The sequence below is a fragment of the Erpetoichthys calabaricus genome, chromosome 10, assembly GCF_900747795.2.
Source record: "Erpetoichthys calabaricus chromosome 10, fErpCal1.3, whole genome shotgun sequence".
NCBI classification, from domain to species: domain Eukaryota; kingdom Metazoa; phylum Chordata; class Cladistia; order Polypteriformes; family Polypteridae; genus Erpetoichthys; species Erpetoichthys calabaricus.
Window position 1 is genome coordinate 153,062,430 of NC_041403.2, and position 23,963 is coordinate 153,086,392.

Below are 23,963 nucleotides of genomic sequence, written 5' to 3' on the forward strand. Positions count from 1 at the left end.
TTGCCTGTTCTCTCTGAATTGGACTAAGACTTGTTGGACACTGATTTTGACACAAGCAATCAAAAACGAATATGAGGTGTTGTAGCTTCAGCTGATTGGTCCCCAGCTAATTGTGGTGCTGAACAGGTTCATGTAGCTGACAGGCCTATGGCACTGTTTGCCTGGGAGGACTGTCACTTAACAATGATAAAAGGTAGAAACCAGATTGCAATGCACTGTGACTGTGACCGCTGCTGTTGCCTCGTGCAGTCACGTGAACGCAGCCTGGCAGCTTGTCTGCCACACATTCTTGGCAAACTGGCAGCCACAGCATGCAGCAACAGATGTTTTATGTTGATTTCTGTGTGAAGCCATTGCGCTTCAGAAAACTGTGTTTTTTGGAAAAAATATTCAGCCCTCAAAGAGTTAATAATGAAATGCAGATAACCAATAAACGAGAAGCTCCCCATCTAACATGCTTCCCTTTAAACCTGTGCAATGTGCACCATGAAGTATCTGTGTTACAAAAACGTTTAGAAATAAATGAGACGAGAATTGAAAGGAGCATTACGTTTAAATCTCTTATACACGGACAGAGAAGGAAACTCTACAATGCAATTAACTCTTTGAGGGCTGAATATTTTTTCCAAAAAACACAGTTTTCTGAAACGCAATGGCTTCACACAGAAATCAACATAAAACATCTGTTGCTGCATGCTGTGGCTGCCAGTTTGCCAAGAATGTGCGGCAGGCAAGCTGCCAGGCTGCATTCACGTGACTGCACGAGGCAACAGCAGCGGTCACAGTCACAGTGCATTGCAATCTGGTTTCTACCTCTTATCATTGTTAAGTGGCAGTCCTCCCAGGCGAACAGTGCCATAGGCATGTCAGCTACATGAACCTGTTCAGCACCACAATTAGCTGGGGACCAATCAGCTGAAGCTACAACACCTCATATTCGTTTTTGATTGCTTGTGTCAAAATCAGTGTCCAACAAGTCTTAGTCCAATTCAGAGAGAACAGGCAACACGTCCTCCACAGAGTATTTTGCTTTATGCTTTCACTTTAATCTCTCGCCAGATGGCAGTGCCATTTTTGCCATTCTCTGCGCCTTGCTACTCATGGAAGCGCAGGAAATCTCGGTCAAAATCAATGAAGAGAACTTTCCTTCTACCAATGAGTGTCCAACTAAAACACAACAGTTGGTTTTGTCACAGTTTACAGCTGATTACCGGTTATCGTCAGCTCCTCCTATTGACAAAAGTCGACATCAGCCCTGAAAGAGTTAAAAGTACTCTTGCATGAATGAAAGCACTAAGAGGTCAAATAGTTAAACAGCAACTTTCATTATCAGCAAGGGCTGAGTTCTATTTAGGAAACTGGATGGAAGGAAAACCTGCAGCCACTATGGCCCCCCAGGACCCCCGTTTGAACAAATAATAGGCTACCTAGCAGGCAGATTCAGAAAACCTGGACATAGCCTGTGCTGTTTTAGTCAGGAAGAGTCCATTTTAAAATTGGTGTTTTACAGATCTGTTACCATCTGTCCATAGTTATTTACTGTATGGAGCCGGTTACACATCTAAATAAATAAAAGGTCTTTCTGGAGCCTTCCTTCATCTGGATGGGTCTTTTGGAATCCAAAAGTGCTTCCCCTATGGCATCTCTCTGAAGAGCCACTCCAGCACCTTTATTTTTAAGTGTGTAGTATCCCGATTTTTCCTTAATGTCCTTTAGTCTTATGGAGGCTTTTTAAATTGAGCACTGCTTGACTGATGGTTACACTTTTGAATGTGTGCATTTGCCACTGTTTTTGGTTGAGTGTAGAGGACTTTGTTTAATTTGTCTTCTCCAGCTATTTTGGTTTAGCTTGATTGTACTCATTGGACTCTTTTAACGTTTGCATTGTGATTTTTTTTTTCTGAACAAGGTTTTCTTTTAACACATTTGCAAGCACACAGACAAAACTCTTATTGTGTATACCTGGTAGTAAAAATTCCAAAGGTTCTACTGATAATTTTGACTTCCTGGACTAATATTTTCATAAAAACATACTTGACGTTAGTTTATTCTTTTATTGTTTTTTGGTGTTTGCTTTTAACATGATTTCCTAAAAGAATCCTCCTGACTAAATCTACATTGCTTACATTTACCTCGCCCGCCTTCCTCTTTTGTGCTGTTCTCTATTTTTGTGTACTTTGCATTAATCCTGGATTTGTATTTTGAGTGAAATGTACTTTTTTCTACAGAGAAAGGCCTACATTTTTGCTGCACTTCTACTTGGAGGATTTTACGTTATCTGTGCAATAATACTGCTGGTGGGTGTAAAAGAGCAAGCAGGTAAGGCTTACACCTGCACCATTGACACAAGTAATGCAAGGCAAACTGGAGTTTTTCTTTGCCAGGCATGAATTCTGCAAATATTAAAAGTGTCAGGTATCAAATAATATCGTCTGTTTACTGGTAAATTACCTTGAGGGAGGTAGTCAGCCAATGTAAGGAGTGCAATGGTCAGCTGAAAAGTTTATTGCTCAAAGGTTGATCTTTGACGACTTGCGAGACTTAACAGAGATTCTCATTTATGCTTCATTTAAGAATTCACTTTGTCACAGATGTTTCTCCTAACATTTCTTAGTAGAAAGAGCTTTAGGCAAAAATCGGGAGTGGTCTCCCCTAGACTTTCTCGTATACTCAGATGTTGGGATGGATATTTGAGGAGTAAACCACAAGACAATTATTATATTTTTATATTACGTACATTAAATAATCATCAACAACAAATCAAATCAAATTAATAATATGTTGAACAATTATTATAAAAGTAAAGTTGAATAAATAGGACTCTGCAGCAGCATGAATAAAAGGTTAAGTACCGCTTCTGGTTAGTGGAAATAGCCCAAAAGTTGATAGAAATCTATGTTTTGTGCCTAATAGTTGTATGCAAAATTTGGTTGACCTAAGAGAAGGAGGACTCAAGTTATCGTGTTTACACACACATGCACAGACACTCACAGACACACAGACATAATTCAAAAAATGGTAGTTTTGGACTCATAGAGGTCTAAAACATCAAGATTCATCAAAATCTCGAAATTGAATTTTTGGAGGATTCCAATACTTTCCCTATACTTCGTATACAAAAAAGTCAGGGAGTTCTAAAACATTGAATTTTTCAACAATTACAATACTTTCCCTATACTTCATATACAGGAAAGTCAGGAAGTTCTAAAATGTTGAATTTTTTGACAATTACAATACTTTCCCTATACTTCGTATACAAGAAAGTCAGGGAGGTCTAAAACGTTGAATTTTTCGACAATTACAATACTTTCCCTTTACTTCGTATACAAGAAAGTCAGGGAGGTCTAAAACGTTGAATTTTTCTACAATTACAATACTTTCCCTATACTTCGTATACAAGAAAGTCAGGGAGTTCTACAACGTTGAATTTTTCTACAATTACAATACTTTCCCTATACTTCATATACAAGAAAGTCAGGAAGGTCTAAAACGTTGAATTTTTCCACAATTACAATACTTTCCCTATACTTCGTATACAAGAAAGTCAGGGAGTTCTAAAATGTTGAATTTTTTGATATTTACAATACTTTCCCTTTACTTCGTATACAAGAAAGTCAGGGAGGTCTAAAACGTTGAATTTTTCTACAATTACAATACTTTCCCTATACTTCGTATACAAGAAAGTCAGGGAGTTCTACAACGTTGAATTTTTCTACAATTACAATACTTTCCCTATACTTCATATACAAGAAAGTCAGGAAGGTCTAAAACGTTGAATTTTTCCACAATTACAATACTTTCCCTATACTTCGTATACAAGAAAGTCAGGGAGTTCTAAAATGTTGAATTTTTTGATATTTACAATACTTTCCCTTTACTTCGTATACAAGAAAGTCAGGGAGGTCTAAAACGTTGAATTTTTCTACAATTACAATACTTTCCCTATACTTCGTATACAAGAAAGTCAGGGAGTTCTACAACGTTGAATTTTTCTACAATTACAATACTTTCCCTATACTTCATATACAAGAAAGTCAGGGAGGTCTAAAACGTTGAATTTTTCGACAATTACAATACTTCCCCTATACTTCGTATACAAGAAAGTCAGGAAGGTCTAAAACGTTGAATTTTTCCACAATTACAATACTTTCCCTATACTTCTTATGCAAGAAAGTCAGGGAGTTCTAAAATGTTGAATTTTTTGATATTTACAATACTTTCCCTATACTTCGTATACGAGGAAGTAAAAAGAATCATAAGATACAACTGAAGTTAAAGGAGTCAGTTTACTTTGAAAAGCATGTTATTTTTTGTAAGATCTCTTTCTAGTCTTCTTTTAATAATTTTCATCACTTATTTTATTATTATTATTATTATTATTATTATTATTATTACACAATTTTATTCAACTTGCTGTCTCTGTTTGTCTGGGTCTTTGCAATCAGTTTCTTACCCACATTTACTGAATCAATTTCCTTCAAACTTTGCCTGCATGCTAATCTCTGGTGGCAATGCAATATTTCATTAGTTTTGACCCGGGATCTGTACGTGAAATACGTCAAATTTAAATTTTTCATTTCTTTATTACTCTTATACAGTATATGGTGCTTTTAGCCAACACACATATATATGAAAAATTTGCAGTTTTGGTCAAGTGGTTAGCATGTTGGATTTTCGATCAAACAGTTGAAGACTCAAGAACAATGTAGGCAAATTAATTAAAAAATAATAATTTTGATTAATTGATATTGAAGTTTTGTCAAGTTACTTCCATATAACAATTAAGCAGCATAGGTCAAGCATCTTGGACGTTCAATCAATTGGCCAAAGGTTCGAAACCAATGTACACAAACTACATTTTATTTTAATTTTACCAGTTTTTCATCATGTATGTACAAATTTGGCAAAATACTCTTTTCAGTGATTTGGCGATATTGGCTCAGTGGATAAAGTGTTGGGCTTTACTAAGAAAGATTGAAGGTTCGATTCTCCAATAGACAAACACACAAATTTACAGTATGATGTTTCACGGTAGGTAGGATTTTCTGAAATGAACCTGAATGAATGTTACGTTTCACTTTCCGATCGTACGTGTCGCTAAAGTCATCTCTGTCAAATTACCTTCACACCAAAGTCAAGGTTTTTATAATGTGCAGACAACTGTGTAGGTTTAGGGTGGCTAAAAAATATATATAAAAAAGATTTTTAAGTGACATGATTTTATTCAAAAATGCACTAAAAAGTAAAAAAAAAATTTTTCCTATCCTAAGATTTTCTTGGTCATAGGTCATAAAAATGTATTTAATTCATTTAAAATACATAGATTCTTACTCTTACAATTTGAAAATGTCTCCAATTATAGCCATTATCCTACATACTGTATTTTAATCAACTTTAATCCATCCATCCATTATCCAGCCCGCTATATGCTATCTACAGGGTCACAAGGGTCTGCTGGAGCCAATCCCAGCCAACACAGGGCGCAAGGCAGGAACAAACCCTGGGCAGGGCGCCAACCCATCGCAGGGTGCGCACACACACACACACACACACGCACACACACACCAAGCACACACCAGGGACAATTTAGGATCGCCAATCCACCTAACCTGCATGTCTTTGGACTGTGGGAGGAAACCCACGCAGACACAGGGAGGACATGCAAACTTCACGCAGGGAGGACCCGGGAAGCGAACCCAGGTCTCCTAAGTGCGAGGCAGCAGCGCTACCACTGTGCCACTGTGCCGTCCATCAACTTTTATATGATGCGTCATTTTCTTTCCATAGTTAAGATGGTTAGAAATTTCACTTTAACGAATCTGAAAACGAAAAAGAGCGCTGATTTCCTTTTTTTTTACTCAGTAGGAAGGCAAATGTGAACAGTTTCCATTGTTTGGATGACTTCAATATTGTTCAATGTTGTAACGAAATCTTTGCATTGTAGGTGTTCTTACTCCTTTGGGACAATCAAAGTTGCACTTCTTTTCTGGACTAAGATGTGTCATCACTCACAAAGCCTACCTGAGACTGATTTGTGGATTTCTTTTCTCGTCCTTGGCTTTCCAGGTTAGCATTCATTTTTCCAAATTTTATTCTTTGAGGACTTCTCTGTTTTCTCAGCCTGCAATGTTTTTAGGAAGATCTCTATTCAGACAGCGTTGATACCCTGGTTAAAGACAGGAGAGTGTAGGACAGGGGTGGTCAACCTAAGGCATGCGATGCCCTTTTCAGTGCAACCCAGATGATCGATAGTCACATGACTACAAAATTATTTGACATTTTTTATTCAAACCTAACTGTAGTAAAGTTTGTTAAATTACATCTGGTCTGTAGTGCCATCCAAGTTTATTATAGTACATATAAATTAATATAAAATAATGCTTAAGGACAGTATTCTGCTTGTATGCACTCCCTTCACTGAGCAGTTGCCAAAATCATCTAATTGTGTTAATACGGTGCAAAATGGCAGTAAAGTAGCAGCCTTCTTTTCAGCTCTGGTTCATTCTTCGCCTCCTTTTTTCCATCTCCACAGTTGTACCTCCATGTGACGTGTTATATCAGAAGCTAACAGAATGCCCACTCCCAACCACACCGTTCCATCATGTGCATCACTTTTGCTACAAGCACAAAAAGGTGGTTTCCTAATGCGTTAAATCACAGTAAAAATTCTATACAGCACCAACATTTCTACTGGTGTACCGTATGCCATTACTTCTGGGTCAGCAGTCTGTCCAAGATATAGCACTTCAAGCATGACCCCTGTCTTCCCTAGAGTTTCTCAATATTTGTCCATCCTCACTGGATTCCTCAACTGCTTTAAATGACTAATCTCAACCTACAACTCAAATCCAGAATTACTCTCTATTGCTTACCAAGAGTTGTGTTTTGTGCCTAACTGCACTGAAAGGATGGATGGTGTAATAGAAGACAGAGGTTGGGTGGCATCTCAACCAGGATGAATGGTTCCTTACCCAGCTGGGACACCTTTATAATGGAAGGATGGAAGAAGACCACCTCCCAGAGCCATGTGTTTCCCCCAGTCTGACAAGTGGCAACAGCTTTCTGGTGGGTCTCACATATTCACTCCCACAGGGCTTCATGGGAGTTGGAGTTCCAATAGGCAGCCCTGCTGAGTCTCATGGAACCCACCAGAGGGTGCTGTGGGGAAGAGGTCTCCTCCTTTTAAGGTGGTTCTACCTAACCTGGAAGTGCCTCCTGGATGCAGTGTGGCGGCACCAGAAGTACTCGTGAGTCCGGTATAAAGGAAGCCACTCCTCCTCACTTCAGCTGAGTCAGAGTCAGGTAGATGAGGAGGAAGCTCACTGAGGAGGAGTGGAAGTGAGGGGAGACAGAGAGAAGGAAGAAGACTTGATGTAATTGTAGTTGTGCAACGTTCAGAGAAGCCTGTGAGAGGTATTTGTGCACAATAAATCATCTACAGTATCTATCTATCTATCTATCTATCTATCTATCTATCTATCTATCTATCTATCTATCTATCTATCTATCTATCTATCTATCTATCTATCTATCTATCTATCTATCTATCTATCTATCTATCTATCTATCTATTATATAGTGCCTTTCATTTATATCTATCTATCTATTTCTGCTCTCACAAAATGCTTCATGTCAGTTTTTCACATTGTTTCCCAGTTACTTATCTATGATAAATCTACACACAGTTAACTTACTGGTAGCTTCTAGTGTGGAGATTTCCGAGTAGGCTTGGTTTCAAATGAACTTTCTGTAGTCATCAAGTATTATGTTACTTGACCAGATAAAATATTAACTGACCACATACTTGACTTTCTAAAAATTGCTTTTCTCTTTGACATGCTTGCCGGCCTTTATCATGATCTGTGGCCCAGTGATGTGGTTTTGAACTAACTAAGATATTTTTTTTTTCTTTTTCAGATGGCTCAGGGAAACTTTGCCCTATTTTCTACTCATGCGGCTGGCCTTGGCCATTCGTTCCAACATTTAGTGGTTATCATGTTGGTACGTATGGATTTTTCAGCTTAATTATCACATCAGTAACTTTTCACATTACTTTTAAATGCATTTGAATGTAATTTTATTGTGATCAATTTGAATTATTGTTATCCCCCAAAATATAAAACGGTAGCAGATAGTGCAAAGCCAACTAACATTCACACACAAACACAGACACACATTAATCAATAACTCCCCCCCCCCCCCCACCCAAATCCACCTACCCTCCCCTCCTTATATATGCTCACATCTAAATATACAGTACTGTGCAAAAGTTTTAGGCAGGTGTGAAAAATGCTGTAAACAAAGAATGCTTTCCAAAATGGAAGTGTTAATCATTTATTTTCATCAATCAACAAAATGCAGTGAATGAACAAAAGAGAAATCTAAATCAAATCAATATTTGGTGTGACCACCCTTTGCCTTCAAAACAGCATCAATTCTTCTAGGTACACTTGCACACAGTTTTTGAAGGAACTCGGCTGGTAGGTTGTTCCAAACATCTTGGAGAACTAACCACAGATCTTCTGTGGATGTAGGCTTCCTCACATCCTTCTTGTCTCTTCATGTAATCCCAGACACACTCGATGATGTTGAGATCAGGGCTGTGTCAGGGCCATACCATCACTTCCAGGACTTCTTGTTCTTCTTTACGCTGAAGATAGTTCTTAATGACTTTAGCTGTATGTTTGGGGTCATTGTCCTGCTGCAGAATAAATTTGGGGTCAATCATATGCCTCCCTGATGGTATTGCATGATGGACAAGAATCTGCCTGTATTTCTCAGCATTGAGAACACCATTAATCCTGATCATCTCCAACTCCATTTGCAGAAATGCAGCCCCAAACGTTCAAGGAACCTCCACCATGCTTCACTGTTGCCTGCAGACACTCTTTATTGTACCGCTCTCCAGCCCTTCGACGAACAAACTGCCTTCTGCTACAGCCAAATATTTCAAATTTTGAGTCATCAGTCCAGAGCACCTGCTGCCATTTTTCTGTACCCCAGTTCCTATGTTTTCGTGCATACTTGAGTCGCTTGGCCTTGTTTCCACGTCGGAGGTATGGCTTTTTGGCTGCAACTCTTCCATGAAGACCACTTCTAGCCAGACATCTCCAAACAGTTGATGGGTGTACCTGGGTCCCACTGGTTTCTGCCAGTTCTGAGCTGATGGCACTGCTGGACATCTTCAGATTTCGAAGGGTAATAAGCTTGATGTGTCTTTCATCTGCTGCACTAAGTTTCCTTGGCTTACCACTGCGTCTATGATCCTCAACGTTGCCCGTTTCTTTGTGCTTCTTCAAAAGAGCTTGAACAGCACATCTTGAAACCCCAGTCTGCTTTGATCTTTGTCTGGGAGAGACCTTGCTGATGCAGTAGAACTACCTTGTGTCTTGTTGCTGTGCTCAATCTTGCTATGACATGAAACTGTCTTCCACAACCTCACCTTGGTAGCAGAGTTTGGCTGTTCCTCACCCAGTTTGAAGCCTCCTACACAGCTGTTTCTGTTTCAGTTAATGACTGTGTTTCAACCTACGTGTGACATTGATGATCATTAGCACCTGTTTGGTAGAACTGGTTGATCAGACACCTGACTAGAATCCTACAAAATCCCTGCCTTTGTGCAAGTGTACCTCTAAGAATTGATGCTGGTTTGAAGGCAAAAGGTAGTAACACCAAATATTGATTTGATTTAGATTTTTCTTTTGTTCGCTCACTTTGCATTTTGTAAATTGATAACAATAAACAATCATTATTTATATTTCTGAAAGCATTCTTTGTTTACAGCATTTTTTCACACCTGCCTAAAACTTTTACACAGTACTGTATATGATGAAGAAAAAATGTACAGTATAGGAAAATTAGTGTAAAACAAATATGAACAAATAAGACTGTTGGCCAACTGATTAGAACAAATAAAAAACAGCTGACAGTGTTCTTGGGCACCGTGAACCTCTGGTGTGTTGGAATAAGCAAAGTCATAATGAGACTAACTGAAACTAACAGTCCGCCACTTCATGCACATCCCACAGTATGGTGTGGTAAATAATTGTGGCATAATCATATGATGATTGCATGCTGCTCTATGCCAGTATTCATCCTAAAGGGTTTTAGCGGCTTGTTCCATGGCCAGGAAAGTTAGGTTGACACCATGCACCAAACAAAAATGGTCATTAAGAGTAAGTAAAGATAGCTGCTTCCATTTTGCTGCAAACAATTAAGTATCAAATGTTTTTCCTGCCATATCAGCTGCTCTAACAAGGGGTTTCTATGCTTGTACTGCATGCAATAGAAAATGGCAGTATGGTAGAAGTAAGGGACTCGTTGATAATGCATAGATCATAAACAAAAGAAGAATTTGTAATCATGAAGTCAGAAATCAAGTAACCAAAACCAAATTGCTAGATCTAAACTGTAGTTAGAATACAAAGCAGAAAATCACTGAAGTGCTAAATAGTTTAAATGTATCCACAATCTTGGACAAAGAATCTGGCATGAATAGCAGCACACTACAGACGCCACACTGTATATCCTGTATGCGCTGTGGGTTGTGGCCTGGTGACTGAGACGCCTCCTCACTCAAAATTTGGTCCAATTGAGCAGGCCTTCCATTTTTTTTTTCAGCGTGTTGCAGGAATAAATTTCTGTAGTAATGCAGTAATTCATTTATTTAAGTAATGCAGGAATTTTTCTTCAGTAAAATAAGTATTGCGTTAGGTTACTTGTTACTTTAAAAAGTAATCTGAATATGTAATATCCGTAAACTATTTATTTTTTATCAATTCTTGTCTGATGCATCATATTTTATAACATTTGTGTTGTTTTTTGTCTATGAAAGGAGTCATGTAGGATTACATTGTGATCTGTAGCAAGAGTAGGGAGCAGGTTGAGGAGACCCTGGAGAGGTGGAGATATGCTCTAGAGAGGAGAGGAATGAAGGTCAGTAGGAACAAAACAGAATACACGTGTGAATGAGAGGGAGGTCAGTGGAATGGTGAGGATGCTGGGAGTAGAGCTGGCGAAGGTGGATGAGTTTAAATACTTGGGATCAACAGTACAAAGTAATGGGGAGTGTGGAAGAAAGGTGAAGAAGAGAGTGCAGGCAGGGTGGAATGGGTGGAGAAGAGTGTCAGGAGTGATTTGTGACAGACGGGTATCAGCAAGAGTGAAAGGGAAGGTCTACAGGACAGTAGTGAGACCTGCTATGTTACATGGGTTGGAGACGGTGGCACTGACCTGAAAGCAGGAGACAGAGCTGGAGGTGGCAGAGTTAAAGATGCTAAGATTTGCATTGGGTGTGACGAGGATGAACAGGATTAGAAATGAGGACATTAGAGGGTCAGATCAAGTTGGACAGTTGGGAGACAAAGTCAGAGAGGCGAGATTGCGTTGGTTTGGAGATGTGCAGAGGAGAGATGCTGGGTATATTGGGAGAAGGAGGCTAAGGATAGAGCTGCCAGGGAAGAGGAAAAGAGGAAGGACTAAAAGAAGGTTTATGGATGTGGTGAGAGATGACATGCAGCTGATGGGTGTAACAGAACAAGATGAAGAGGACAGAAAGATATGGAAGAAGATGATCCGCTGTGGCAACCCCTAACAGGAGCAGCTGAAAGAAGAAGAAGAAGAAGAAGAAGAAGAAGAAGAAGAAGAAGAAGAAGAAGAAGAAGAAGAAGAAGAAGACTTTCCAGACAATATAGTCAACATAATTCTTTTTTTTTTCTCATTACAGGTTGCTGCTACGCTGTCTGTTCCCATATGGCAGTTGCTGTTGGGAAGATTTGGCAAGAAGCCCATTCTTTTTGTTGGTTTATCAGTAAGTAATTACAACTTATTTTTCTGCCCGAACACAACTTTACTCCCGTCATATTTGTATTTCTTCATTTAAGCAAACAATGGGCTGTTTGCATTTTTATTTACTTAACTACGGAGGACAATGTAGTCACTTTGCTTGTTCTCTCTGCATTGTTTTTAGCTGTATCTCTTGGGAATAAATAGAAAAGTTTTATATGTACCAGTATAACCTGTGTATGGTGGCCACTTGTTACCCTCCTTAAAATCCAGCCCTGGTGTAATTATCTTTATGCATCATAAACTTTTCTACTAGATCATTTCCTGATCAGCAAGGGCCTCAAAAATCAGTGTATTATGGGCCATGTGTATAAGTGAATACAATTATATTGTAATTTACTGTATAACAGGTTAAAGTAAAGTAAAACAAAGTACAGTAAGCCTAAATACTGCTAAATATTTTAGATAGATAGATAGATAGATAGATAGATAGATAGATAGATAGATAGATAGATAGATAGATAGATAGATAGATAGATATGAAAGGCACTATACAGTAGATAGATAGATACTTTATTAATCCCAAGGGGAAATTCACATACTCCAGCAGCAGCATACTGATAAAAAATAATATTAAATTAATGAGTGATTTATTACCATAAAATCTGCATAATAGGTTGCATTGAATTTGATTGGGGGAAGATCATTCAAATAAAACATCAATACACGTTCTGGCAAGAGTATGTACTATTTCATAACATCATTGTAGTTAATGCTTAAAGTCAAGACGTGAAGTCCATGTATCTCACCGTTGGTGGTTAGGTACTCCTGCAAAATGTGGTTGTCATGATTAACCTGAGCCACTGAACAGACAGAAGGAGGGTGGGATAGACAGGACGTGAAGGGTCAGAAAATGTCTTTGAGGCTTTACATTTTATTCTGCAAACGTACAATGAATCGGGAACTGGCGTCCTGTAATTTTAGAAGTGATGAACGTTCATTTTTTTGGCGCTACCTCCTCTGGACACAGATAAAGAAGGTAAGAACAGTTTCTGTCGTGGACGTGTTGAAAATGATCGTTACGTCCTTTGACACTCCAAACTTATTTAATTGTCTCAGAAGGAACAGTCTGTGTCGAGCATTTTTGAAAATAACAAATGGGTTGACATGTTAGAGTGAAATAAATGCTTGAAATTCTGGAGTCGGTTGTACAAGAAATTTTTGTACAAAGGAGGGCGTCATTTTTTGTCTTGCTTAAAGTTCACCCTCAATTCTTTACTTTATTCTTGACATTTAATTTATTGGTAACTTTAGTTTAGGTCAGGGTTCCCCAGCTCCAGTCCTGGAGGGCCTCAGGCTTTCATGCTAACCCTTTTCTTAATTATTGACCTGTTTTTCCTGCTAATGAACTTCTTTTGAATTTCATTTAACTTGCTCTTCGAGACTCAGATCCCTTAATTGTTTCTTTTCCTTAATTAGCAGCCAAACAATAATGAGATACAAAATGACCCAAAATATGAGCAGCAAACTGTGTCCATCATACGATATCTGAAAACAAAGAGAGATGGAGGTCTCTGGAATGTTGATCTGCTCAGATCCCCCAAAACATTTTAACAGTGCTCTTAGAAAAGAGAAAATCCTTCGAGGAATTAAACACCATTTCTGCATTATATAAAATCTTATTAGATTCCCTACCTTTCAAAGACCCAAGAGGACATTGGGAAGAAGATCTCTTAATCAATATATCAGAAAAGGAGTGGAAGGTAGCAAAGCAGAGAATTCACTCGAGCTCCATATGCGCAAAGCATAGAATTATTCAACTATAAATTATATATCGAGTTCATCTGTCTCGCTTAAAACTGTCCAAAATGTTTCCAGGGCAAGATCCAACCTGCGACCGCTGCAACCAAGCTCCTGCCTCACTGGGTCAGATGTTTTGGGCCTGCACCAAACTAACATCATTTTGGACCAAAATTTTTAAGTGCCTTTCAGACAGCCTTGGTGTCCCAATCCCTCCTAACCCATTAACAGCTGTGTTCGGTGTTCTTCCAGACGGACTTGAAGTGGAGAAGGACAAGCAAACGGTGATTGCATTCACTACACTTTTGGCACGCAGACTTATTTTGTTAAATTGGAAATTGGAAAAAATCTAATTCTCAGTTAGAGGATCTGTACTGAATTTTTTCAAAATCTGGCAGTATCTAATCAATATTATTTTAGAATAATAGAAATAACTATTACTGCATTTATTTCCCTTCTCCATTTTTTATTTACCTATATATATTTCTCCCTTTCTTTTGTTTATTGTTGCCTTATTAAAAAGCCCTAAGCAATTCTCCTTTGGCTAAGCTCTCCTTCTCAGGGGTGGGGTTTGATTTGTCTTCATTTTTTTTTTTGTTGTTATAAATTGATCTATTTGTATGGACTGATTAAAATAAAATTAATAAATAAAATTAAAAAAAAAGAAAAGAAAAGAGAAAATCCACAAGTTCAGAAATGTATGCTATTGTACAACAAGAGCAGCAACAAGAATCAGCGCCTAATTAAGCAACTGGTTGGAGTGAAATTGGTTGGAGTTTGAGGCCCTGACTTGGTTGGTCTTCTGTTGGCTCCCCTACTTCACGTTTCATTTCTGTTTAAGGAAAGAAATGAAGAAATTCAGGGGAACAAATCTTAAAAAAACGAGTCAATTAAAATGAAAGGAAAAGGAGTTAATTAGCAGCAAAAACTGATCACCAATTACAAAAAGAGTTGGAATGAAAACCTGCAGCCACGGTGGCCCTCCAGGACCAGAGTTGGGGACCACTGGTTTAGGTATTACAAAAATCCATCTGCTACTCATTTACTCTTAAGTTACAAGACCTTAACACACACTCCTTTGGGTCTTCATGACACTTACAGAACTTCAATGAAGTGTGTATTTGTAATCAGAATATAAGTTTAATGTCACCGTGCTCTGTGCAAATATTTTAAATCTGCTTCTTCTTACATGTACAGCTAACACAAGGCCAGATTTAACATACAGGGGCTCATCATTTAGAACTGCTAGTCAAGCATTAGAAGACAAGAAAGGGACAACTACGAAAATGGACATTGTGCTATTTCTGTGTGACAGAGTCAGCATGACATTGGATATTCTCTTTGCCTTGTTTGGTGTGGAACTTGACCCGGACACAGACAGGCAGACATGTTACGATCACCCCACACATGTTTATTTAGGTTTTCCATTATTTACAAAATCACTTCACAGTCCCCAATACCCCAAAGTTCCGGCCAAAAACAATGCCTTTCTCCACCTACTCTTCTTCAGGCCGCCTCCTTCTCTCTTCCAGAGACCTCATCCATCTTCCACCCGATTCAAGTCACTCTCTGAAGGGAGGCGGCCCCTTTAAATAAGCACCTGGATGTGCCTCAGGTGTGTTCCCGGCACTCTCCCACCGACACGCCCCAGTGTGGCGGAATTGGCAGCTGTATCCCTGGAAGCTCTCCGGGTGTTCCCTCTTTTCTTCCCCCCAGCACTTCCGGGTGTGGTGGAAGTGCTGAGGTCCAGGGTCCTACTGGTATTGTGTTGGCCGGAACTTTGGGGTATTGGGGTCTGTGAAGTGACTTTGTAAATAATGGAAAACCTAAATAAACGTGTGTGGGGTAATCGTAACATGTCTGCCTGTCTGTGTCCGGGTCAAGTTCTACATTGGAATGGCATGATTTACCTAAGTAAGGGCCTGCACATGGAGAAAGAGTATAAAGTCTTGGAACATTGCCCGGCACACCTTTGAAGCCGACGGACGGATGGGAGATAATGTCATCCGATCCTGAAAATCCTTCCAGCGCAGTGACGGAAATGGCAGACGGTATACATCAAGATTCCACCTTGATAAAAGTCTTGTCATGGCTTACTCGTCTGTAATGCACAGTAAACCGCCATTAAAGAAAGCTAAGTTATTTTCTCTTATGTGATTTCTTACAGCCGTATCACTATGGGAGGGATATCCATCCATCCATCATCCAACCCGCTATATATCCTAACTACAGGGTCACGGGGGTCTGCTGGTGCCAATCCCAGCCAACACAGGGCAGGAAACAAACCCCGGGCGGGGCGCCAGCCCAACGCAGGGCACACACACACCAAGCACACACTAGGGACAAATTAGGATCGCAAATGCATCTAAACTGCATGTCTTTAGACTGTGGGAGGAAACCCACGCAGACACGGGGAGAACATGCAAACTCCATGCAGGGAGGAACCGGGTAGCGAGGCAGTAGCTCTACCACTGTGCCACCATGCCACCGGGAGGGATATCACCTTTTTAATATTGTATCTATATAGTTTCGGGTTACTTAAGACACCGCAATTGCAAAAGAACGTATTCCAACTAGGGAGCTAGCGCCACCTAGAGGACAGTATCGATGTCTGTAATGTGACCTACTAAGAAAACAACACTTTGGACTTCTGGTCTGAGGTTGCTTAGCGGAGACACATTTCTCTTCCATCCATCCATTATCCAACCTGCTATATCCTAACTACAGGGTCACAGGGGTCTGCTGGAGCCAAACCCAGCAAACACAGGGCACAAGGCAGGAAACAAACCCCGGGCAGGGTGCCAGCCCACCGCAGGGCACACACACACACACACACACACACCCACACACCAAGCACAATTTAGGACCGCCAGTGCACCTAACCTGCATGTCTTTGGACTGTGGGAGGAAACCGGAGCACCCGGAGAAAACCACGCAGACACGGGGAGGAACATGCAAACTCCACGCAGGAAGGACCCAGGAAGTGAACCCAGGTCTCCTTACTGCGAGGCAGCAGCGCTACCCACTGCGCCAACATGCCGCCTGAAGGGATATCCATCCATCCATCCATTATCCAACCCGCTATATCCTAACTACAGGGTCACGGGGATCTGCTGGAGCCAATCCCAGCCAACACAGGGCGCAAGACAGGAACAAGCCCTGGGCAGGGCGCCATAGGGAGGGATATCGTCTTTTTAATATTATATCTATATAGTTTCGGGATACTTAAGACACCGCAATTGCAAAAGAACTTATTCCAACTAGGAAGCTAGCGCCACCTAGAGGAAAACAGTATCGATCTCTGTAATGTGACCTACTAAGAAAACAGCACATTTCTCTTAATATTCTATATTCAGTATAAGACTTGTGGATCCTTCATATTAACAAGTCATCTTGGCATCATGTGAGTATGCCACACTGCACAGAGATGAATAACCGACTGCTGATGCTTCATAAGTGTTAAGAAGACCCAAAGAAGCCTTTGTTAAGGCCTTGTTATGTACTGTATGATTAAATGAGTAATAGATGCATTTCTGAAGTACCTAAACTAAAGTGTTACCCAATCATTATTAATAAGGCAGCATTTTTTTGAAAAATGTTCTTTATTTGTTTCAGAAAAATACAAGAAAGAAGAAGCTGACTAATATAATATTCTGGCATAAGTTTCAGTAAAATGATATTACAAGATTTACAATCAGAATGATAAGCAATCCCGTATGTCCCTTAAAATACTGAATGTACTCGTACACCACCACTGTTTGACTACTTCTTTGACCTCACGGCTGAATGCATGATTGTGATCACTTCGGCTGAGAAGTGTGCTGCAGCTGCTGCCATCAACAGACTTGACTTTCTTACAGAGTCTGCATTAAGAGAGCGGCTCTTCATGGGTGTTAAATGAAAGAGTTGCGATAAGACACAAATCTTGTGAAGCATCTCAGCTCATGGTGACGAGCTGAGAGATGTTGTATTTCAGTTTCACCACTTGCCTGTTGGAATGGAAACCAAATAGTTAATAACATCAAGATGGCTCGTTTATCATTTTGTCAAAAAGGTTCAGAATGATGAATTGTGTTAAAGACAAAGCTGTAGTCAATAAAGTGAATCTCTCTGTGTTGAAGACCATCATATAGTGATAGAGACATTGTGTCACGTGTTTCTTTTACTTTTTCGTTTCTATTGATGTCTGGAGTTTCTGACATAGAAATTTCAATCAGCTTCTATAATAAATTCAAGTGGTGGATTTCAAGTTAGTCAGTTGTTTATCAGTTGCTAAGCAACAGTTGTTAGCTTAACACATTGACTTCTGGGCTGTTTATTCCCAGGATGTTACAGTATAGGTCTGCACATATATGATAAATAATGAACTCTATCAAAACTAGTAAAAATGCAAAGTAGTGGTTTAATTATCAATCAAAATTCAGAAAATGTAAATAAATCCGCTGTAAACTGTAAGTTACATTTTTTTCCATCAGATAACGTGACTGAAAGTCTGCATTTGAATGAGAGAGCTTGAAGGATGGCACCACACAGAGTGCAGGCTTACAAGAACACATGCCGTAAATGTCACACGTTTCTCTGCGCTGTCCACGCTTGTTGCACACACGTTTGGCAGTTGGTGACTGTTTGCACTCAGTGGGTGGCAGAATGTCCAGTGCTGTCCAGACAGCCGTGACAAGTTGGGACACTTTGTGATGAAGAAACATCTTTGGAGCAGCTCTCCATGTCAGGGCCAGAGCTTACGGGCTCCATATCATCTAATTCATTGCCACCATCTCGATCACTGTCATTATAATCAAAATACAAGGGGCGTTCAATTATAAAGAGGAATTTTCAGGCTCTGTTCTTGTAAAGAGTGCAAGGCAGACGCGACTCATTGGACAAACACATGCATCTCTGAACTTGTCGTTAGCAGTGCTAGCTTCTCTCCTCCTCTTCCTGTCAGTTGTAATCAATATGTTGGAGCAGGAGGTACACAGTAGTGTTACGCAGCAAATCATTAATACATTTATGACAAATGAAGGAGTCTTTCCATCTCAGACTTATTCGAGACTTAAAAATCAGTTTGGGGATGAGTGTCTCTGTCAGTCTAAAGGGTGGTCCAGATCTAATTATGCAACTGTTCGACTGACAACCGTACACCCTGCAATTTTGGAATGCAGGGCAGGTGCTGCCATCTATCGGCAACAAAAATAATTTTAAGTGAAATCTCTATGTGCAGGGTAATAATAAGTGTAGTAAACTCAATAAGTTATAGCGTGATGAAAATTGCACAATTAGATCTGGACCACCCTATAGAGCAGGGATGGGCAAAGTCAGTCCTGGAGGGCCGCAGTGGCGCCAGGTTTTTGTTCCAACCCAATTCCTTAATAAGAAGCCCTTATTGCTCAAGTGACACTTCTGTTTCACGTTAGTTGTCTCGCTTGTTAAGATTTTGACCCCTTATTGCTTATTTTAGTCTTAAACCGCTGTATTCTTGGTTTTTAATTGCTCCTAATTGGCTCCAAAAACATGCAAATGACAAAAGAGACCAGAATTTCCCCCATTTAACTTGTTAACATTTACACCTCTGTGTGTATTTATCATGCACTATTGGGTTTAATTAAATACTTGGAAGGAAAGTAAAGAGAAAAAGTGAAGGACTGAGAATTAGTCCTCCGTTTTAGCCTTCAAATCATTTGGATGATATCCTTAGAAAGGGGAAGAAAATCTAGGATATGAGAATGAGCTGACATACTGTAGCAGAGTTAAAGCTCTAAGAAGCCATAAAATGAAATAATTGACAAGGATTGGTTTTTAATTAAGCAACTGGGTTGGAACAAAAATCTGCAGCCACTGCGGCCCTCCAGGACTGACTTTGCCCACCCCTGGACTAGAGTGTATGATAGGTGCAAGTCATTCAGAGAGGGACTATCCTTTCTTCAGTCCTCTTAAAGAATTTTTAGGAGGGAAGAAACTCAAGTCGAATGAGGAGGTTACTGGCGCTGTGCAAAGATGGATCAACATGCGAAGTTACAAGACTTCTGTTCTTATGGGATGAAGACGCTTCCTGAGTGCTGGAACAAGTGGATTGTATTGTCAGGAGACTACAGTGGTACCTCTGGTCACGACCATAATTCATTCCAAAACTCTGAACGTGACCCGATATGGTTGCGATCCAAACGTAATTTCCCCAAAAGATTGTATGTAAATACAATGAATCCGTTCCAGCCCATACAAACTGTATGTAATTATTTTTTAAGATTTTTAGGCACAAAAAATAGTTAATTATACATAGAATGCACAGTGTAATAGTAAACTAAATGTAAAAACATTGAATAACACTGAGAAAGCCTTGAACAACAGAGAAAACTAACATTGCAAGAGTTCGTGCTACACCCTTACCAACCGCTCGCTGTAAACACTTTTTTATTAGTTTTAAGCACAGGGAAAAATCCTTAATTTATAGAAAAACTAACCATAAACTAACCTTGCATGAGTCTCCTGCTCTGCGAAGGAAGATTTCGATTTAGAAATTGATCGATTTCTAGTAGATTTCGACTTCTTCTACTCAGCGGCAAGATCAGTAACATGAACGCCACACTCATACATTTCAATGATTTCTTTCTTTAATTGGATTTAATTTTTGATTGAACCTCTCTTTTCACCAACACTACCACTCTTCACTTGCTTACAGGCCATGGATTATTGCAAAATGAATACAAAAGCATACGAAATACAGCACAAAGAGTTCACAGCGAATGCACGCATGTCTGACTGAGAACGATGTACAGGGAGAGAACAAATGCAAAAGTTTGGTGAACGTTTTGATCATAACCTCATTTGTACGTGTTCAGAAACGTTTGTGAGCAGAGGTTCTACTGTACTTAGAAAAATAGTGTGTAAGTCATATCATCGTATTCAATAAAAAAAAGTGTAGGTCATAAATTCCTGTTTATATTTGAACGCCCCTCGTATTTGTCTGGCAACAAACCTAGATGTTTCCAACCATCAGCAGCTTTATGCCTTTTTCCTGATGACATAACTACAGACTGTCTATTTATAAAACGATTTTCCACAAACTGCACCAAAATAAAACAAAAAAAAAAAAGATAACTATCCACTAGATGGCAGCACTGTAGTAGGTAACTGAGACATGGCAGCCGAGATCGTCAGCAGTGCCTATACTGGCAGTATGCTGAGGTGCGAGTTATTTCGTATGTCACACCTTGATAGACTCAATGATGTATGAGTTAACTCGTACCTCACATTCAAAGTGTTAATTAGAAGTCAAGCAAGCTGAGTAATTGCCTAACTGAACAGATTATCAATATGTAAGCTTTCGAGGCAACTCAGGCCCCTTTTTCAGGTGGTTTGTAATATTTGTAATTACAAACCGTCTGCTGTAGGGGTCTCAGTTGCCTCGAAAGCTTGCATATTGTAATCTGTTCAATTAGCCAATTAAAGGGGTCATTTTGCTCGATTTCTTATTGTATCCATAATTGTTAACACCCATCTACTAAAGTGTTAATTAGCAACTCTAAATTGGTGCTTGTGAGTAAATGTGAGCATGTATTTAAGTGTCCTGTGATTGACTGCTGCTCTTTTCAGAATTAGTTCCTAGATGTCAGTGCCCCTCTACGTCAGGATCGCCAGTGTTACATTAACTATATTAGTGTTTAAATTTTGTTTCAATATACGCACCTGAAATGTTAATTTAACACGGGCAGTTTTCCTTTGTTGTTTTGCAAATCTGCGATGGATGCCTTTCCAAGCACTCTTGCTGCCTATGAAAAAAAAATGCTTTTAAATGATGTAAATGTTATCAAAATGCTTTAGTATTCAGCAGCAGACAAGATTTGAAATATAGCTAAATAGTTTTCCAACTGAACAAATTGCTTGTTAGCAAACTAAATAGAGATGAGTGGCTGGTTTTGTATTAAGCAGCTACATGGGGTACAACTGATTGCAAAATTAAGATAGATAGTGTGGTGAACAGCCCGGACACAGACAGGTGGACACCGATGGTTCAAGCACCAGCACACGTTTATTCATAATTCACAGTGAAAACACAGCACACGACCCAATACTCCCCCAAAGTCCAGGCTTTCTTCCACAATGTCTTTCCTCCTGTCCGCCTCCACTCCTGTCCTCCGAGCTCTGTCTTTCTACTCTCCTGACTCCAGTCATCGAATGGAGGTAGGCGGCCCCTTTTAAATCCACCCAGATGTGCTCCAGGTGCCTCCCTGGTGTGGTGGAAGTGCCGGCTGCGCACCAGGAAGCACTCCAGGTGACCCCAATCCTCTTCCCCCCAGCACTTCCGGGTGTGGCAGAAGTGCTGAGGGCCAGGGCTCCTCAGGCATCTGGGTGCCCCCTGGCGGTGACCACGGGCTCCTATAGGGTTGAGCTTCTAAGCTCTGTTCCCATGGTCCCCAAAGCCACCAGGGCGGTCGCCCCCTCATGGTCTGGAGGAGGTGTCCTTCTGGGCATCCCAGCTGGGTACCACCCCCAGTCGCTTGCCACAATAGATAGATAGATATGAAAGGCACTATATGATAGATAGATAGATAGATAGATAGATAGATAGATAGATAGATAGATAGATAGATAGATAGATAGATAGATAGATAGATAGATAGATAGAACATCAATACGGTAACAATCAAGAAAATGGGAGTGGTGCGTACTGTATAAATATTAATCATAAATAGGAATATGTTAATAATAACATGAGCAACCAACCAACTGAGGTATGTCCAAAAGAATACTGGAAAAAAATCAAGCAAAGCCGAGAAAACGGATAAATAACATAAACAGTGAAAAAGAGCAGTGTAACACCTTTCAAATCTTTCAAAAGAATTAGGTATATTAATGTGTAAATCAAGTAAACACTGATAGATAGATAGATAGATAGATAGATAGATAGATAGATAGATAGATAGATAGATAGATAGATAGATAGATAGATAGATATTCATTTAAGTGTAGTAGGCAGGATAGATAGATAGATAGATAGATAGATAGATAGATAGATAGATAGATAGATAGATAGATAGATAGATAGATAGATAGATAGATAGATAGATAGATAGATAGATAGATAGATAGATATTCATTTAAGTGTAGTAGGCAGGATAGATAGATAGATAGATAGATAGATAGATAGATAGATAGATAGATAGATAGATAGATAGATAGATAGATAGATAGATAGATAGATAGATATTGTCATTGTCACTTTTACAAAGGAACAACGAAATTGAAGGTGCAGTCGACTCATTGTGAGGCATTAGAGTTAAAAAGACAAGAAGAGAGAAAAAAAATAACAAACCGAATAATAATAAAAGTACTTTACAAAATAAACAAATTGCACTGGTTTGACTTAAGGTCTATTTTGCACATTGGGAGAATGATATGGAGCAGTTTTATTCTGAGTTCAGGGCCATGATTGCTTTTTGATAAAAGCTCTATTTAAGGAGGTTCCTCCTGGTTTTCATTGCTCTGTATCACTTGCCCGATGGCAGAAGCTGGAATATGCAATGACCAGGATGTGATGAATCCTGTGAAATGTCTATTGCTTTTTTGCGGCATCAGGAGGTGTACATTTGTTCCAGAGTGGGGAGGGTATAGCCAATTATTCTCTCCGCTGTTCTGACGACCCTGTGGAGCACTTTAATTTCTTTGAGGAAGCACAGCTGTCGTATCACACACACAGTCCGTACGTAAGCACGCTCTCGATGGAACAGTGATAAAGGGCAAGGAGCAGATTTTTGGGGAGATGGTTCTTTCTGAGGATTCTCAGAGAATACAGTCTCTGCTGCGCCTTCTTCAGCAGCCCCTTGGTGTTGGCGCTCCAGGTCAGGTCAGCTTCCAGCTCAATGCCCAGAAACCTGAACACCCGGACCCTCTCCACACAGGCCCCGCCAATGATGAGTGGCTGGATGTCAGTTTTGTTTTTTCTAAAGTCAATAATAACAAGCTCCTGAAACGATTTGTGGTTGAAACAAGTCAGTCATAAAAATACACAGCCATGTCATAAGTCTAAGGATCACTGCCACTGGGCATCAGCTAACACTTTCTATACGTGCGCCAGCAATTCTCTTACAACAACTGTGCACTCTTCATTTTCCTCTGTTTATTTATCTCTCCTGTTTCATCTTCCTTAGCTCTTAAAGGTATGGCTCAGAAACAAGGCTGGACTGTAAGTCATTGTCACTTTCTTATTCAGTCCAATCAAGTGTGTAAGCAACTGCATATTATCTATATATATTTAAAACAAAATTACCAGCAAAATATGAAGGGTAGCCAAAGTGACTGAACTGCTATTAAAGTCTTTATGTATTGTAAGAGCCATTTTCCTAGTTATATAAGATTCATAAATATTTTCCTAGATGACAATG

General features: G+C 39.6%; 1 protein-coding gene across 1 annotated transcript in view; it reads left to right on the forward strand.

Annotated features, from left to right (window-relative positions):
• Window positions 1–23,963, forward strand: part of LOC114659570 (sodium-dependent lysophosphatidylcholine symporter 1-like) — a 95,509-nt gene that overhangs the window by 40,054 nt on the left and 31,492 nt on the right. Inside the window, exons 7-10 of the mRNA XM_051932575.1 lie at window positions 2,229–2,319; window positions 5,945–6,066; window positions 7,918–8,001; window positions 11,726–11,809. Coding sequence (XP_051788535.1) covers window positions 2,229–2,319; window positions 5,945–6,066; window positions 7,918–8,001; window positions 11,726–11,809 — 381 coding nt within the window. The remainder of the gene's footprint in view (window positions 1–2,228; window positions 2,320–5,944; window positions 6,067–7,917; window positions 8,002–11,725; window positions 11,810–23,963) is intronic.